This window comes from Doryrhamphus excisus, chromosome 18 (assembly GCF_030265055.1).
Source record: "Doryrhamphus excisus isolate RoL2022-K1 chromosome 18, RoL_Dexc_1.0, whole genome shotgun sequence".
NCBI classification, from domain to species: domain Eukaryota; kingdom Metazoa; phylum Chordata; class Actinopteri; order Syngnathiformes; family Syngnathidae; genus Doryrhamphus; species Doryrhamphus excisus.
This window is the reverse complement of record NC_080483.1, coordinates 4,668,497-4,688,471: the sequence shown is the minus strand read 5'-3', so window position 1 is coordinate 4,688,471 and position 19,975 is coordinate 4,668,497. Positions and strand designations below refer to the sequence as shown.

The following is a 19,975-nucleotide window of genomic DNA, read 5'->3' as shown; positions in this document are numbered from 1 at the left end:
AATACCCAGAGAAGAAAAATGTATGATCGACAAAATAAAAAAAATTATAATCTATCAATTCATTAATCTGGAAATATTTGAAAAAACATCCAAAAAGAAAAGGAAATACCCAGAGAAATAAATGTATAATCGACAAAATAAAAACAATTCTAATCTATCAATGCATGTATGTTATTTTAAAAGGATTAATTATTAAAAATTCATTAAAAAAATAAACAAAAGGTCATATTTTACTGTGAGAGTAAAAAAAATGCAATGCATGCTTGGCATATTTTTAACCACATTAGAAATGGTCAAACATGAAGAGAAGAAAGTCAATAATTCATCTACTCTGATTTTAAAAATGGTGTAGATCAGGGGTCTCAAACTCACGGCCCGCAGGCCAAATGCGGCCCGCGGGACGCTAGTTTGAGGCCCCCGCCTTGATATGAAAGTTCAATTTGTTTAATTTTTTTAATTTGTTTTTTGATTTGCTTATTTATTTTTCCATCTTATTTTGTGTTGAAAAATAAAAATTAACATTAAACATTTATTTAATAATTTAATAATAAATACAAATTAATTTGTTCATTTGTTTAATTTGTTTTTTGATTTGCTTATTTATTTTTCCATCTTATTTTATGTCAAAAAATTAAAATTAAAATTAACATTAAACATTTATTTAATAATTTAATAATACATAAAAAATAATTTATAATAGAATTATATATATATATATATATATATATATATATATATATATATATATATATATATATATATATATATATATATATATATATATATATATTATGTTGTTTTATTATTATTTTTTCTCACCCAGACCCTAGCTCCAGTGGCCCCCAGGTAAAATGAGTTTGAGACCCCTGGTGTAGATCATATTTGACTGTAATAGTATTTTTATTGTAAAAAAATGTATTGACTTGGATTCATTCTGTATTTGACAGAATTGTATTTGTATATACAGTATATGCTAGACGTACAGTATATATAGTATATCCTCGTTTTAAGCTTTTATTATCATCAGATTGAATATGAAAGCATATCCTTACATTTTTGTGAACATGTGTCATGAGTAAAAGTTGTGTGTCTGGATGGATGTTGTTTTTGTTTTTGTTTTTGTTGTTGTTGTTGTTGTTGTTGTTCTGGGAAAAGCAACAACGCCACCCACACAAGAAAAAAACAAGCCATTGAGCAAACACTTGTACGGCCAGCGGGACGCTTCGCATCTGGGCCGCATGATTGATACCCTCCGTAACTCACACAGACGTGCTTTGTTTTGACTTCACGTTGGCTTCGAGTCTCTCAAAGGCTTGTCAAAATGGCTGCCACGCCGCCATGTGCTGCAGCTTAGAGCAAATATGATTTACCGTCAACGTGCACACTCTCATTCAACAACTCAGTTCACTCAACTCATTTCATGCGGCTTTAAATGTCACCGGAGTGCATGAAGATGTAATGGCGGCCATGTGGCGCTGCTCCGGATCGCCGTATATCACCTCCACCTTTCTGCTCCTCACGCAATCTCACAACATACACTCCAATGCATGTCTTATTACCATACACTATATATTCCTAATATCTTACTACCATACCGTACAATTGTCACTACTCCAATTAACACTCATTCCGATACAATATAATATCATTACAATATTACAATTACAATATGATCTACTCATTTCACAATATATCACATTAAGATGCAATACATCTCAATACTCCAATTGAGGTTCATAACAATATCATATAATCTAATATGGCATTAAGATGCAGTATACTCCAATGAATGTCTCATTCCAACACAGTCTAATCCAATTAACACTAATTCCAAAACAATACACTCTAATATCGCATTACAATGCAGTACACTCCTATTAATATCTCTTTACAATACAATACACTCTAATTAATATCTCATTACAATACAATGCACTCCAATGATCTTACGATACATTCCAAATAATAATCCATTACGATACAGTCCAGTCTCTGTACTATACTTCAGTTAATGCCCATTACAATACAATATACTCTAATAATATTGCATTACAATGTAATACACTCCAATTAATACCTCATTACAACGAATTACACGCCAATTAATATCTCATGAGAAAATACATTCAAATGATACCAATTATATTACAATACACTCAAATTAATATCTCAGTACAATACAATAGAATATACCCTAATAATATTGCATTACAATGCAATACACTCCAATTAATATCTCATTACAATGAATTATAAGCCAATTACAATGAAATACAGTCCAGTCTCTGTGCTATACTTCAGTTAATGCTCATTACAATACAATATACTCTAATAATATTGCATTACACTGCAATACACTCCAATTAATATCTCATTACAATGAATTACATGCCAATTAATATCTCATGAGACAATACATTCAAATGATACCAATTATATTACAATATACTCAATGAATATCTCACTACAATACAATATACTCCAATTAATGTCTCATTACTATATGATTTACTGCAATTAACACACAATATATGATATTATATTTTATTATGGGCTGTATTCCCATATAAGCGTATGTACAGTAGATCAGCAATGTAGGGGGTGTCATGTCAAATCTCACCTGGGTGCAACTTTGGCTCCTAATGATGAGGGTCTTGTTTTTCTTGGCCGTGCCCGAGACTCGGGCGACCACGTGGCTCTGCAGCTCATGAGATGTGAAGAAGTGATGGCAGGTCACGTTGCGTCCTCTCAGCTCTTCAGTCACTCTCCATTCAACATGCAGGCCTCGCTTGGTTTTTCTCTCTGGACTTCCACCAGTTGGCTTCCTTGAGTGAACTTGCGTGTTCCAAGCATAACTTGAACGTGCGTTGCAAGGAAGCCATAACTTGGAAGCTGGGTAAATGTTTCGGGAAGAGGGTTGTCGTGACAGCGGTGAGGTCCCCTTGAACTCTCTCACCGCTTTTGCATATAAAACGCACACAAACATGGCATTTATCTTCACACACAGGCCGCAAAATGTTACATTTCCCTTTCTTTCACGGACCAAATCCCTCTGAATAGAGAATAATGATGTTTAGGGTATTTTTACTGCTTACATTTTATTCCAATTAATTAAGATATAACACAATGCACCCTTTTAATAAGCTTCTGGCTCATTAAGTGATGTATAGGACACATTTTTGAGTGACAGTCATTTCTAGAACTTTTTTCTTATGTAATTTTCCACAATTAAATACAAATATTCAATAAAATGTTTCTATGAATGGAATATAATCTATGAATAAAGGTATTAGATTTATATATTCTATATCATTACATGTATAATTCAATGTAACCATTTTTAACATTTAGCAATTCAAATGTTTTAATAATAATTTTAATATTAATTTAAATATTAATTAAATTAAATTAAATTGATTTAATTAAAAATGATTATTAAATTAAATTAAATTAAATTAAATTAAATTAAATTAAATTAAATTAAATTAAATTAAATTAAATTAAATTAAATTAAATTAAATTAAATATTATTATTATTATTTTAATAATATTAATTTTACGGCGGTCGAGTGGTTAGCGCGTAGACCTCACAGCTAGGAGCCAGGGTTCAATTCCACCCTCGGCCATCTCTGTGTCAAGTTTGCATGTCCTCCCCGTGCATGCGTGGGTTTTCTCCGGGTACTCCGGTTTCCTCCCACATTCCAAAAACATGCTAGGTTAATTGGCGACTCCAAATTGTCCATAGGTATGAATGTGAGTGTGAATGGTTGTTTGTCTATATGTGCCCTGTGATTGGCTGGCCACCAGTCCAGGGTGTACCCCGCCTCTCGCCCGAAGACAGCTGGGATAGGCTCCAGCACCCCCCGCAACCCTTGTGAGGAAAAGCAGTAGAAAATGAATGAATTAATGTTTTTAATAGGCTGTCAAACACAATAGATTTTGTTTGCCTGAGCTTTGGTATGATTCAGTTTTTGTTAAATATGTTCAACAAAATTTTGCCCCAGTTGTCATATACCATCTTGGTTATCGTACAGCCACTTCTTATAGTACATATGTATATGTAATGCATATGTAACATACAATCGTCCATCGTTTAGAGCGGAAATAACACCCCTATAGTCACTGTTACATTCCTATTATTCATTATTTACAACTCTTATGCTGCAGGGACTCAAAATGGCCGATACCTAGCAAGCTAACCAATAGCTAAGAGGGCTAAGATGAAAACAACCACAATAAAGCTGTGTTTAAACATTTTATTTACATCAGCTTTTGCCCTGCGTCTCACTCCAACGGTGGCAGCAGCAGCGTCTCACGGGACCTCACGACCCTGCGAAAGTGAGCCTTCATTAAAGCCGAGACATGCACCCACTTTATTAGGGTCAGTGGACAGCATAATTACTACTGCAGATGCGGATGGATGGCAACTATGCAGTGAATGAGGAGGATTTTCAACTGTGAATGTGTGGACCCAACAAGCTAGAAAACTTTCTCAATGAACTTTGACATGTTGATGAGAGGAGGCACTGGGCGACACACATATACTGTATGTCAATCATATGTAGGCATTTCCTTCCTACAGATATACATTCATTCATTCATTCATTTCCTCACGAGGGTCGCGGGGGTGCTGGAGCCTATCCCAGCTGTCTTTTGGGCGAAAGGCGGGGTACACCCTGGACTGGTCGCCAGCCAATCACAGGGCACATATAGACAAACAACCATTCACACTCACATTCATACCTATGGACAATTTGGAGTCGCTAATTAACCTAGCATGTTTTTGGAATGTGGGAAGAAACCGGAGTACCCGGAGAAAACCCACGCATGCACGGGGAGAACATGCAAACTCCACACAGAGATGGCGAGGGTGGGGAAAGACAAAATAAGAAGCCAAAAAGTTACCACTTCCACACAAAATAGGAGAACTAATTTATTCATTCATTTTCTATTGCTTATCCTCACGAGGGTCATGGGGGTCCTGGAGCCTATCCCAGCTGTCTTCGGGTGAGAGGCGGGTGGGGTACACCCTGGACTGGTGGCCAGCCAATCACAGGGCACATATAGACAAACAACCATTCACACTCACATTCATACCTATGGACGATTTGGAGTCGCCAATTAACCTAGCATGTTTTTGGAATGTGGGAGGAAACCGGAGTACCCGGAGAAAACCCACGCATGCACGGGGAGAACATGCAAACTCCACACAGAGATGGCCGAGGGTGGAATTGAACCCTGGTCCCCTAGCACAGATATCCAAGGAAGAAAAAAAATCCAAGCATAACAGACATTCATTTTGATCTATCAGTCTGGAAAAGGTTATAAAGCCATTTGGAAAACTTTGGAACTCATCATCAAACCACAGTTAGAGCCATTATGAACAATTGACAAAAACATGGAACAGTGGTGGACCTTCCCAGAAGTGGCCAGCCAACCAAAATTACTTTTAGAGCGCAGCGATGACTCATCTAAAAGGTCACAAAAGACCCCACAACAACATCCAAAGAACTGCAGGCCTCACTTGCCTCAGTTAAGGTCAGTGTTCATGACTTTACCATTAGAAGGACTACATGGCCTACATGGCAGAGTTCCAAGACCAAAAACTCTGCTGAACAAAAAGAACATTCAATTTTGCTGCAAAATATCGTGATGAGACTGAACGACGGAACGAGTGGTTACACAGCCAGGAGACCCAAGTTCAATTCCACCCTCGGCCATCTCTGTGTGGAGTTTGCATGTTCTCCCCGTGCATGCGTGGGTTTTCTCCGGGTACTCCGGTTTCCTCCCACATTCCAAAAACATGCTAGGTTAATTGGCCACTCCAAATTGTCCATAGGTATGAATGTGAGTGTGAATGGTTGTTTGTCTATATGTGCCCTGTGATTGGCTGGCCACCAGTCCAGGGTGTACCCCGCCTCTCACCCAAAGACAGCTGGGATAGGCTCCCGCGACCCTCATGAGGATAAGCGGTAGAAAATGAATGAATGGATATCTTGATGATCCCCAAGACCTTTGGGAAAATACTCTGTGGTCTGATGACGCAAAAGTTAAATTTTTTTTTTATTTTTTTTTTTACATCTGGCATAAAAGTAACGCCACATTTCAGTAAAATATGGTGGTGGTAGTGTGATGGTCTGGGGCTGTTTTGCTGCTCCAGGACCCGGAAGACTCGCTGTGATCAATGGAACCATGAATTCTGCTGTCTACCAAAAACTGGTTCAGCTTGAGAATGTCCTCAAGCTGAAACCAACTTGGGTTCTGCAGCAGGACAATGATCCAAAACACACCAGCAAGTCCACCTCTGAATGGCTGAAGAAAAACCAAATGAAGACTTTGGAGTGGCCTAGTCCAAGTCCTGACCTGAATCCTATTCAGATGCTGTGGAATGACCTTAAAAAGGCTTCATGCTGGAAAAGCCTCCAATGTGGATGAATGACAACAATTCTACAAAGATGAGTGGGCCCAAAATTCCTCCACAGCGCTCTGAGAGACTCACTGCAAGTTATCGCAAATGCTTGATTTCAGTTGTTGCTGCTAAGGGCGGCCCAACCGGCTATTAGTTTTCGGGGACATTCACTTTTTCACACAGGGCCACGTAGGTTTGGATTTTTTTCTCCCCTGATAATAAAAAGTTTCATTTAAAACCTGCATTTTGTCTTCACTTGTGTTGTCATTGACTAATGGTAATGGTAATGGTAATGGTAATGGTTTTATTTCATTTGAACATGCATCAGATTACAATTGAGTGCATCCCATAATCAGTTCACAGTTCCACATGTCCAAAAGGAGTAGGAAGAAGCAAAGCTTATTAAATCCTACCCCTCCATCTGGTACTTTTACAATCAGTAACTGTTACATTTGTTCACTTCCTGCTTTCCATAATACAGTTTAAGATTGTTTTTTTATTTTAATTTTTTAATATTTTGTCCCGTACCCAAGTACGAGGTGATATGAGACATAATGGGTACCATAGTAAGTGTCAATATAGTGATATATATAGCACATCATGACTGGTTCAAGACTCTTCATCCTTGTATTTAGCAAACATCAACTGCTTGTATTGTTTCTTGAATTGGCTCATCGTTGTGCATTGTTTGATTTCCTTACTCAATCCATTCCATAGTTTGATTCCACATACTGAAATGCTATGGCTAGCATAACGTAGTCCTAGCATATAAGTGTTTCAAATGTACTTCTTCCCTGAGATCATATTTCTCCTCTCTTGTAGAGAAGTATTGGATGACATTTTTAGCTAATTGGTTATTTTTAGCCTTATGCATTATTTTAGCTGTTTGAAGATGAACTATATCAGCAAGTTGAAGTATTTGTGATTTTAGAAATAAGGAGTTAGTATGTTCTCTGTAGGCCGCATTATGAATTATCCTTACTGACCTTTTTTGCAGTACGTTTAGCGAGTGAAGATTGCTTTTATAGTTATTATCCCATATTTCCACACAATAAGTAAGATATGGTAGAACCAGAGAGCAATAAAGAGTGTGGAGTGATTTCTGATTGAGAACAAATTTTGCTTTGTTCAATATTGAAATATTTCTGGCCACCTTATGTTGTATATTTGTAATATGAGGTTTCCAGCTCATATTTTCATCTATTGTGATCCCCAGAAATGTATTTTCCTTCACCCTTTCAATGTCCACACCGTCTATTTGTATTTGCTGGTGCGTGTCCTTTCTGCTGTTACCAAACAGCATGATTTTAGTTTTACTTAGGTTCAAGGACAATCTATTATCATCAAACCATCTTTTTAGTGTGACCATTTCTTCTCTGACCTTTCTAATGATTTCGTCTGTATTCCCTCCAGAACAAAAAGCAGTGGTATCATCCGCAAATAATACCAGATTTAAGTCTTTCGCAACTTTGGCGATATCATTGATGTACAAGTTGAACAGTTTTGGTCCCAGTATTGTCAAATTAGTTTGATGATCTGAAACATTTAAATGTGACAAACGTGCAAAAAAAAAGAAATCAGGAAGGGGAAAAACTGTTTTGATATCTGAAAACAATAATAATAGCTGATGCCAATAACTGGACGCACCATGTGCTTCTCACCCTGTCCTTCCTCATCCTCGTCAGCTTCGCTGCCTGGCTGCGCCTCCTCGTGAGCGTCCTCCGCGTCCGAGCTGGACACCTCTTCCTGCCGTGCCTCCTCCTCCTCGCTGTAACGCTGCGACCACGCCCTCTTTTCTTCAAGCACAAAAAAACAACAATGACATTGTGTGTGTCAAATACACCAAGTAGACATAAGTATTGGGACAGTTTTTAGTGAATGAAAGAGATTAGCGAGATTCATCAGTTGTCCGACAATCTTCATTCTTCATCTTATCAGGACATGATGGATAAATTGTACGCTTTTTCCTAATGCCATTGCACAAAACAAGGCTTGGAGGAGTTGGACAGCGGCCTCTTTCTGTCACGTTCAGGCTTGGCGGCGTTGCTTTGCGACTCCAGGATGCAGACAACAGGAACCAAATGCAGGTAGGTATCCTTTAATACAGTGATTTTCAACCTTTTTTTTAGCTACTGCACGTTTTTTACATTGGAAAAATCTTGTGGCACACCACGAACCAAAAACGTAAACATCAACATCACGTGATACCGGCGGTCAAATAGATAATAGACAGATAATAAAACTGGACTTGTGAATGAAGTATAGAAGGGTTTAGATTCTGTTTCACAGATGGCGGTAATGCACACGAAAGCTGCTTGCCAACCGCCAATAAACAACAGAAGAAGAAAAACACCACGAAGAAGAAGGCACCATGACAACTTTCCGTTTGAGCGGGTACAAGATACCTCAATCGGATTGGTTAAAGGAATATTCCATCCCTGTTCAATTCTTGTGAAGTGAATTGGAATATTTGGGTCCATGTATACTATTGACATAATGGCTATTGACATCATATTTGCAAATGATGATTAATAAATGTTAATTATAAAAAGTGATATTGGATAATTCCTCACGGCACATCTGACGGTTTCTCAAGGTACACTAGTGTGCCACGGCACAGCAGTTGAAAATCACTGCTTTAATAGGTTATGCAATGCAGCAAAACATCTAGCATGCACCTATGCACACTAGCCCATACACAAAACGATAATGATCCCACGAAAGGGAGAAGCGCACACCTGAACTAAATAGGCACAACAGAAATTAAGAACAGGTGTGGGTGATGATGCAACACAGGAAAACAGAACAAGGCAAAGCAGGACGTAAATACTAAATACAGAAACTAAAACCCAAAAAGGGAACATAAACAAACTCTCATGCAGGAGCCTACACAGGGCGTGACACTATTCCAGTCTTTGATTCTAGCAAGTGTGGCGTCACATGCTAGATCAGGGAGCGGCTGTTCTGGTTCGCCTTCAAAGCGGGAGTCGTGGTGATGGACGTTCAGGCTTTCAACATGGACGACATGGCGTCTCCGCGTGGCTTTTCCATTGGGAATCATCATCATTATCATTGGCATCATCATCATCACAGCTTGATGACAAGCAGGATAATGGATTCCAGACGCAACATCTGACTGGAATCAAAAACTTCACACCTTTTCCATCACAAACACTCAAAGCGTACATTTAGACGATGGATGTAATGGTTTTTATTTTTATTTGGAAGTAACATTACACAAAAGAAGGAATACATCCTTGAAATGCTTGAAGTATACTATTCATTCATTTTCTACCGCTTTTCCTCACGAGGGTAGAGCCTATCCCAGCTGTCTTTGGCGTGAGGCGGGGTACACTCTGGCCTAGTCGCCAGCCAATCACATTCATACCTATGGACAATTTGGAGTGGCCAATTAACCTAGCATGTTTTTGGAATGTGGGAGGAAACCGGAGTACCCGGAGAAAACCCACGCATGCACGGGGAGAACATGCAAACTCCACACAGAGATGGCCGAGGGTGGAATTGGCTATGATTTTTATGGACAACAATAAGTGAGCAAAAACCTGAAAAGCAAAACAAACATCTTCAGAAATAAAACTGGTCACTTTATTTTGTTGTTGTTTTTTATGTCACGAGGAAGATGGAGCTGTGAGTTTCCAAAAGTGTCTAATTAGCCTATACTTGTCATTTTATTTTTATTAAAAAGAAAAAAGACTCTAGCGGGGTCGAAATACTAAATACTAAATGATACTAAATATAGCAACAAAGTCAACAACACCGATCCTTCCTGCTACATCTTTTCATTCTCTGGCAGAGCAGGTGCGTATCAGGTGTGTTAAGAAGCAGAATTATGATGCCATCTACTGTACGGAGCTGGAACAACATTCATTAACAGTCCGTTATCATGTGTTTATGAGCGAGGGAAGAGTATCTCATGTTGCTAACAAAGCTAGCCCAATTATCTGAAATATATGTTAGTGGTGGGCAAAAGCGTTCATTTCAGTGAACTGGATCATTTTGGTTCATTCAGTAAAAAGATCAGTTTATTTTGTTCATGTTGGTCATTTGGTCGTTAGCCTGTGATGTCCCCCTGAGCATAGACCCGGTCAGCCGTGTCGAGTCAGTCCGTTCACTCGTGTTCACGTTCGTTCCGTCTCAACAGCGCAACAACACGTGATGATGTACCTTGAAATCTGAAGTATTAGATCTGAGCGTCTCAGCCCCCTGATCCGGCGTTATGACCCCATGAGAGATTGACCGGGTCAATCTCTTGAAGACCGGGTCTTCAATCTCTCGGTCTCGGTCTCTCAGACTCTCCAGCCAATCAAAAAAAAGCATTTGCAACTGAACGGACTGAACGGGTATTTTACAGGCGGTGACCTTGTTCATTCCGTTCACAAAAAAGAACAAATTCTTTTGACCCGTTCGTTCATGACCGACACACCACTAATATATGTAAACACCAACCACACAAATACATTCAATTTGTGTATTTCTTTTTCAGCCTGTAATTACAAAGAAGTTGAACGGCAAACATGTGGCATCCATCACACGAGAATGAAGTCATGAAATCCCTCCTTCATTATTCTTTCAGCGTCATAAACAGCCCGATTGTAGCGTATTTCATTTCATGGGATCAATGATCCGTGTTCTTGGCTCATAAACATTTCAAACAACCTCCAAGTGTTTTTTAATGATTTTTCTTGCTAACAGCTGTTCGAAACTGCCAGGTTTTCACAGTGCTGCAATGGTGCCAATCCATGCGAATTCAACCAATCAACCTGGCAACTTTGTCCCATCCCTGCAGCTTTCCCCGCATATTTTGGTCCATCACCTCCATGTTTGTGCTCAAACATCAACCGTTTTTACGCAGGGGTGTCCAGATCTTTTCCAGGGAGGTCCACACAGGGTTATTTTGTTTCTCATAATTTTGACTTGATGATACAAGACCAGGGCTCAACAATAACGATGTACCGATGGCCCGGGGCAAGTTAAAACAAAATTCGGGTAAGTAAATCCAGTCAGTGATATTCCCGTCAGGCAAGTGCCATACTTTGAAGAGTTTTTTTTTAAAGCGGTTCTTGTTGGGTGTTGGTAAAACACGGACTGCGTAATTCCGGTGGTAATTTGCAAACCAATCCTTGCAAATCTTGAAATGGACCAATCACAATCGTTTATTCAGACCGCTGTCCGCAATCCACAGCCGATCTTCTTCGCAATCAACCAATCAGCGATGGTTTGACTAGGAAAACATCTATCATGGCGTCCCTTCCAACATGGTCTAATTCTTCAACAACTTGTGAAGAAAAACAGCAAAAAGTGATGAACCAGTGCCTCCTAAACAAGTATTTTATTAGCGGCAGCAAATCAAATGATGGCACAGGTGAGTGAATCACATTGCTGTGACAATTTGAAGTGGTCACAATGAAACACCACCCATTAGATCCAATACCAAGTGCTGATTTTGCACAAGCTACAAAATCTAGCGCTTCCATTTCTCTGTGGATTTTTCTCACCTTTGCTTCACAAATTATTGTTTGACCATTGAGCATTTTTTTCTGGATTCAAAACACTTTACTAGTACGCAAATGTGTCTATTCAATAATGTTTCATTGTGGTGCACAACTTATAAATATCACTGCTTACTACGACTACGATGTGTAAGGTAGTACGGCATGCCATGTTAACATACATCTACACAATTTGATCTATTTAATCATGATCTATGTAGGAAAACAACCACAAGAAATGATAATCATTTCATCTTTATTTGAGATTCTCATGTGATGCCACAAAAATGAGATGATATCATTATGGCAGTCTTTTCATTTTACATGGGGCAAGTTGGGGCAAGTAGTTCTCACCTTAAGGATTCCCCATGGGCAAGTCATTTTTGTTTTTAATGTCTAGCCCTGAAGACCATATGATAATCAGCTCAGTTGAAATCCATCCTCATTCGTCCTCCTTCAGAGGTGACACATCATCAGTTAGGTGCCTCAAGCTCATTGGATTTGATGTTTTCTCATAAGACACATCATCCACCGAGGCGAGCCCAACCCAGGCTGATCAGACCTGGGTGTGTGTCGCACTTCAACCCCAAACTGTCTCCTTTCGCTTCAGTCACGGCCAGTGATTGGTTGGTTGATGCCGATCTCCTTTAAGAGCCTTATGAACTGGCTATAAAGCCTCTGCAGCCTAACTCCACTGGACCAACCTTTACGTTCGAGACCCGATCCTCTGCGTCAACTGCCAGTTTGGCATACCACAGTTTTTTCCTATAGTTAGCTTTTTCCATCACGTCTTCCCAGTTCAACGATAAAGACCTATACCGGCAGGACTTACACCAGACTACCGGGTGTGGGCACAGTTGCTGCAATTTCAGGAGGGAAGGTGCGCTTTTGACCGAGATCCACCCGGATTCCCTAATCTCAGACTGCATCCAGTGGGCTTGATTACAAAGACGTCGGTTTGGTTCGCTGCTTCTCTCCTTCCAAATGAACGTTTGTTGGAATGTTGTGTGGGTTTTGGAGGTTCAGGCTTTGGTGGTTACCCTCGACTTCTCTACTTCTAATGCCAAGCATTTTAGCACCTGATTGTGTTGCCAGGTGTATCTAACTTAGTAGAGGCTGGTCTTACAACCCGCCAAGATGTGCTTGACTGTTGCTGGTGCAGCACACTGGGCACAAGCTGAATAATCTCCAAACCGGAGATGGAGGTTGGGTGGAGAAGGTAGGACATCATATGTGGCTCTGATGATAAAACTGATCCTGTTGGATTCCATCCTCCAGGTATTTTCCTTCTTGTCCACACCTTCCTATTTCTTCCAATAATCTTGCTTGAATGGCGGTCTAGTGGTTAGCACGCAGACCTCACAGCTCGGAGACAGCTGGGATAGGCTCCAGCACCCCCCGCGACCCTTGTGAGGAAAAAGTGGTAGAAAATGAATGAATGAATGAACCTTGCTTGACTTGAGACACTGAATCCGGTTGCTTCCTCCCAGTTCTACCACCAGATGCTGGCGTTCAATTGGAGTAGTCTTCTGCCATGTGGGTGATGTTACTCCCAAGCCAAGACCCCCTCTGCCTTGTTGGACTTGCCCCACTAAGTCCCGATGTTTGCCTGTTCTACAGCTCTATCTGGTCTGCATTTCCTTCCTGTTGCTAGAGTAAGAGCAACACCTCTAAGGGATGGGAGCCGAGATTTTGTGAGCCTTGGTACCTTTGTCCTCTTCCACTAGCCGCTTCCTCACTTGCTTGTCTGTTACCATGGAATATGGTGACCTCATAGATGGTGTTGTGCCACCTGAGACGAGGTAGTAGTCCAAACTAGAATCACCACAGTTTCAGCTTCCCTGGGACAGCAGTGTTGTTCATTTGCGTCAGTAATGGGTAAGGTAATGGAGAAGGCCAGTAATGGTAATGGGGCGGCACGGCGATCGAGTGGTTAGCGCGCAGACCTCACAGCTAGGAGACGAGGGTTCAATTCCACCCTCGGCCATCTCTGTGTGGAGTTTGCATGTTCTCCATGCGTGGGTTTTCTCCGAGTACTCCGGTTTCCTCCCACATTCCAAAAACATGCTAGGTTAATTGGTGACTCCAAATTGTCCATAGGTATGAATGTGAGTGTGAATGGTTGTTTGTCTATATGTGCCCCGTGATTGGCTAGCCACCAGTCCAGGGTGTACCCCGCCTCTCGCCCGAAGACAGTTGGGATAGGCTCCAGCGACCCTCGTGAGGAAAAAGTGGTAGAAAATGAATGAATGAATGAGTAATGGTAATGGGTAAGGTAATAGAGGAGGCCAGTAATGGTAATGGGTAAGGTAATGGAGAAGGCCTTTCTTGTATCGTTGGTATTGCCTAATCATCTGGCCTCTGATGGTTGAAATACTGAGGGACTCTATTTAAGCTCTATTGGTGCCCATCTGCTGTTTGATTCAAGCTTGTTAAGGACACGTTAAGGACACGTCTGGTGTATGCCTTAGTGGCTCTTTTGTCATTCCCAGCCAACCACCCATCCAGATGCTCCATTGGTGAAAACCAGCGGAGAAACTGCACAGCCTGAAGTTGTACCAGTCTGTGTTGTTACACACAACTGAAGATCCTGGAAAGAGGCTTTCATCAGCTCTGCGATGCTCCCTGGGACTTGGAAGAAGTTGAAAGCTGCCCACAACACCTCGTGAGGCACTGATCCAAAGGTATTGGTGAGGTCTAAAAAACACATTTCGAGCTTTCTTTTCCCTCTTGGCCATTTCTACCTGGTGCCAGATACGTGCTCCAAGCATCCTGAGAAGCCACGTGGCTGAATCCCAATTCTAACCCTTTGGCCTTCCCCTACCCCTTAAAACCAAGAGCCAAAGGGAAGAAGCCACTAAGAAATGGGACACCAATAAACACAATAAATGATTTGTGTTAAGGGCGTACGTTTCAACATTATTTCAGTGTTAAATAGCCGACCTCTGAACACAACACAATTTTTACAAACTGTAAAACAACAACTGTAATAAATAACAGCTTACCACCAGCACTGTAACAACATCTATAAAAATGGAAAATGTATCATAAATACATATGAAAGAGAAATAACAATACAACAAACTTTATGAACATCAACAAATGTATATGTGCCGTATCAAGCCTTATCTAAAAGTTTAAAAACTTCAATGTTTTGACCTTACTCTCCTTCTCTAGTATATTTACTATATATTTTATTTTTAATAATAATTTTTATAATTTTTTTATTCTTATTTATATTTATTTTTCTATATATTTTAATTTTTTTATTTCCCTGACAATTCAACTTTTTTCGTGTACATTTTCCGACTTCATACCCATAATTTATTACTTAATTTGCGTAATAATTTCAATTTAATCTTATAAGATTCAAACTTTTTCTCCAATGTAATTGTCCAGAAATTGTCCATAAACTTTTTTTTGTTTCATGTGATATTACACCTTTTTTAAAAAGCCTTTTTTCTTGAACTCCAACTTTATGTTACCCCCCACGCCCAGGGAGAACATAAAAACCCCACACCGGGATGCCTAAGCGGAGATTTGAACCCAAGTCTTCCCAATATCCTGACTGTGTGGCCTCCATGCTAACCACTTTTCCCACTGTGACGCCCTCACAGTAAATCATACCAAAAAAAGTACTGGGCTATCCCAGGGGAACTGCTAAATTACTGATGATGAAAAATGTACTCCACACCTTACTTTCATATGCAAATAAAAACTTGTTGATGGATTTGTTACCAGGAACTCATTTGAAATCAAAAAATAGCCCACAAAATAGTGATGGGAGTATGCCATGGTACCAGAATTATAGTTTCTCCTGCAATAAATGTGCTACATGGTGTCTGTATGCTCCCAAATCCGTACTAAAGCAATACTCAGCCCCCAATTTGAAACAATTTAGGTTATACTTTATTCATTAAAGTTGATGAATGTGCCGTTCGTTCAATTTACGGTGGTATGCTGGAGCCTATCCTGGCTGACTATGGGGTACACCCTGGAATGGTGGCCAGGCAACCGCAGGGCACATATAGAAAATCTGCCATTCACACAATTTAGGGTGTATTCTGCAAACGTTATAGTCTGGTCGGGATCAGGTTATGTTCAGGGTGCTACTGTTTAACTCCTCTTCCTCATAATTGGATGACCTTAGTCTTCTCAACTTTTTCTTATTGGATGACAATTTTTTTCTCATGATATTTTGACTTTAAAGTTACTGCAGGTTTTTCCATTTTTTGCTGCTGCCGGTCCACACCCCTGCACCACTACAGGAACTCTTTCAGTTCCAATGTATGTGTGAGACGGTATTATCGTCTTTTCTGTTATTATGTCTACTATATTGGGTAATAGGAGTGCAAAGGTGACTGACTATAGGGGTGTTATTTCATGTCTAGAGGGCTCTAATGTTTAAAAGGCGTATTTAGAAGGTGGTGAACAGTTTTTCTTGTGCAAAAATGATATTTATAAATGAAGAAATCAATCAAATTCACTTATCACGGTGGGGCCTGGAACCGGTTAAGCGCAATAAAGGAGGGATTACTGGACTGGATTCACTGCGAACACACTCAAGTGTAGGCACATCATCTCTGTTGTGTGTGTGTCACCTGTGCGGCTGAAGTGTGTGTCTTCAGTGAAGCGGTCCAGCCGTCCCAGCAGAGCTTCAATGTGGTCTTTAATCTGAGTCAGTTGGGACTTGATGGCCCGCAGTTGGGCTCCTCTGACTGCATGGAGGACAAGAAGGACAAGAAGTGAGACCATGAGTGTGGTCCACAAATGAAAGCAGAGAAGGCTTGGACCGCACACGCACATTCGCAAACTGGCACACACAAGCAGGAAGTGATTGGCACTGACAAGGAGGGAGCACAGGGAGCGCGTGCACATGTGAGTGGCATTTCAAACATGATTACTTTTCTCTTGGATGCTTCTTTCTCACATGCCAATGAAAGTCAGATGTGAGGAGAAGCACAAAGGCTTCTGGGAGGGAATCGGCTTGAGATGTTTGACAGAGCAAGTTGCTCTCAGACGTCCCTGACAGGACACTTTAGTCTGTTTGGCTTTGGACACAACCAGACCGCACCGATTGTCTCCTGTCGTTACCTTTGTTTTCGTTTCAGGAATACGTGGGACCAAAACAAGACATTTTGGAAGCTTGGGGGGGCCTTTGGAAAAATATAAAGTACAGTAGTTTGGGTTTCATTGTGCTTGTAGAACGTTTGCCACACTTAAATCTTTAAGTGGATTTATTGGACACGTGATGGGAAAGTCAACTTTTTATTTAGCAAGCAGAAAAGAAAACAACTTTTTCCCACTAAACTGACTAACTGATTTTATTCACATAATATTATACTTTTCCCAACCTAATTTTCCAAATTTTACAACTTTTTTTGCATTAGTTTGTTTCTCACAATAACGTTTTTCAAAAATATGATGTTTTCAACATTATGCTACTAAAGTGACATTGTTTTTCCTCATAATATTGTGACTTTTTCTTGTTGTTTTTCTTGAATATGTCTTTTTGCTCTTAATATTATGTTATTCCCGTAAAATCACAGCTGTTTTTTTGCATTTCTGCTTTTGTTGATATTTAAGGTTTTGATGAATAACATACTTTTTCATTAATACTTCAACTCTATGCTACTAAAATGCTGTTTTTCCTCACCATATTTTGAGTTTATTCTTGGAAAATTGCAACTATTCTCTCATAAAAAAACTCTCTTACAAATATTCTCATAATATTACAGTTATTGTTGTTGTTTTGCTCTTGTTGTTTTTGTTGTTTTTTTATTTCCAACTATTCCAACTTTCTTCTCGTAATAAGACTTTATTCCCATGATATTTAGACACTATTCCTATAATGGTCTCTTCCCCCAACCTAATTTTCCAGAAATTCCACCATCATTTTATTTTGTTTATTTCATATGATACTATGACTTAATAAAATCATGTTTTTTGTTTAATATTCCAAATATATACTAAAATAACATTATTTTACCTCAAAATCTTAATCTTAACAATAATTAATATTTTGACTTTATTTTTGTCAAATGAAAGCTGGTTTCTCCCCTTTTACACTGTGACTGATTTTTTTTTTACGTTTTTCTTGTTAAATTATATTTTCTATATTATTTATTATATTTTGTTAACTACATTTAATGAATAAAACAGATAAACAGTGAGCGTGAACAAAAACAACCGTATTGGAACTCACGTTGTGTGTGTTTGCTGCCTGGAACAGCGTCTGCGTTACTCGGCATCAGCCTTACTGGGAGAGTTGCGAGCTGGTGGACCAGAGGGGGCGCTGCCCGTGGGCGTTTGACCGGTACCACCCGGACGTCCGGTGATACCTGACCACGACACTCCATCAACCTTGCGGGAAAAAAGGAGGAACTTGGCATGTTGTTTTTGGTTTCAAGGCTCGGTTCCCAAAGTGGGTACGCTAATTGTTACACAATACACAAATAAAAATGAACAACAATAAACGCCTAACATTCACAATTGTGTTTATCAGAACGCCACAGTACTGGATCATTCCAGGTAATAACACAATGCCCAAACAAAACACGCTACACCTTGTTATTGAATGCGACTGCCTAATAACCCGCCATGGGGCCAAAGAAAGGTGTGAGCACCAGCACTTTGATAAGTGTGGAGATAGCGCCCCCTCCACTCATCGCTAGGTGCTTTGTTGGAGACTCAACTGCTCGCCTACTCTGTGCTGTGGGATGCAAAGAAGAAGTGCATCTCTACCATTGCCCTGCCACACCGCAAGGTGGACGAGTGGTTAGCATACCCCCGACCCTCGTGAGGATAAGCGGCATAGAAAAGGAATGGATGGATATTCAATTCCACAAATTCATGATTGTAACAAAAGCTTATTGAAAAAAAGATATTGGAATGGATCTACAAAAAATAATAGACTCGGATGGGCTGCTAAAAAATGTGTATCGGGATATCCTTGCTGTATTCCCGTCAGAAAGTAGGTAGCGAGCTCTTCTGGGAATTGGCCAAGAGTCTCCAATGATGATAAAAGGGATGTTAATATTTTTAATTTATTTTTGTATATTTATTTATTAATATATTGTGTATTTAAAATATTGCTTGGTATATATTATATATTCTAAACTATAATTATTCTCTATAAAAAGTATTTTTTAAACGATATTTATGGTGTCTGGATTCTACAGAGAAAAATAAAATTTTTAATTGGCAATTAGCAATGAAGCAAAGCAAGTGAACCTTGAAGGAAAGAACGTGAAGAGGAAATAAAACGGAAAAATGTATTTTACTACTTCATTTTATTGTCCAATTACTTTTTCCAGGTAGTAAATCTGCATTTGGTGTGTTGGCATCTGTTAATGCACATATTTGTGTGTTCCACATGTTTCCTAGTGTGTCAAATTAGGAATGGGAACCAAGAAAAAAAAGCTTTTATGGATTTTAACTGCCTTGAAAAAAAGATTATTGAAGTTCTTAGTGCTTGTTGTATATGAGGTGGGCGCCCCCTGCTGAAACACACCCGCCATGGCAGGGGCCTCTCATCGATGGGTCAAAGATGGATGGTGCACGTTGGGGGCAAAGGAATGGTAGTCATCTCATGAGGGAATTCAAGGCCAGCGAGAGTTGACCTCCTTAAGCGGATTAAAATGGCACTTCCTGTGGTTACGCTTCCTCTCCGCATCAAGCCGCTCGTCCTCCCAACATGAGGTCCCGTTGACAGCAACTGCTGTCTTTCTTCTTCTCTGTGAAACGCAACACTTTGCGCTGTCTGCGAATCTTCTGACGAGGAGTGAAGCAAGATCGGCCGCCACATGTGGAACATCTGGAAGCTTGATTGATCACAGCTGGAAGGAGCCTTCATTCTCTGCTGCAGGCCCAAAACTGGGATCCAAATAGAGACGCTACTGAAGGTTTTTATTGTGTCCACCAGGCACATGTGGAGGTGTCGGTCGGGGGTGTCCAGACCTTTATCCACAGAAGGCCACATGGTGAAAAAGGCCACTTTGATATTTTCTAAAGCGACGCACTTATACGATAAGTAAAACATCATCGGTAGTTTTGT

The 19,975-nt window shown here is 39.9% G+C and overlaps 1 protein-coding gene across 2 annotated transcripts in view; it reads right to left on the bottom strand.

Annotated features, from left to right (window-relative positions):
• Window positions 1-4,245: 4,245 nt before the first annotated feature.
• The window catches only part of raly (RALY heterogeneous nuclear ribonucleoprotein), a 32,957-nt gene continuing 17,227 nt past the window's right edge, over window positions 4,246-19,975 (bottom strand). The window contains exons 5-8 of one of the 2 annotated variants that reach the window (XM_058055022.1): window positions 18,125-18,282; window positions 16,521-16,637; window positions 8,057-8,205; window positions 4,246-4,330 (exon numbers count right to left, since the gene is read on the bottom strand). In XM_058055022.1, the coding sequence (XP_057911005.1) occupies window positions 4,313-4,330; window positions 8,057-8,205; window positions 16,521-16,637; window positions 18,125-18,282 (442 nt within the window). In that variant the 3' untranslated portion in view covers window positions 4,246-4,312. The remainder of the gene's footprint in view (window positions 4,331-8,056; window positions 8,206-16,520; window positions 16,638-18,124; window positions 18,283-19,975) is intronic. The other variant, XM_058055023.1, reaches the window with a different exon arrangement.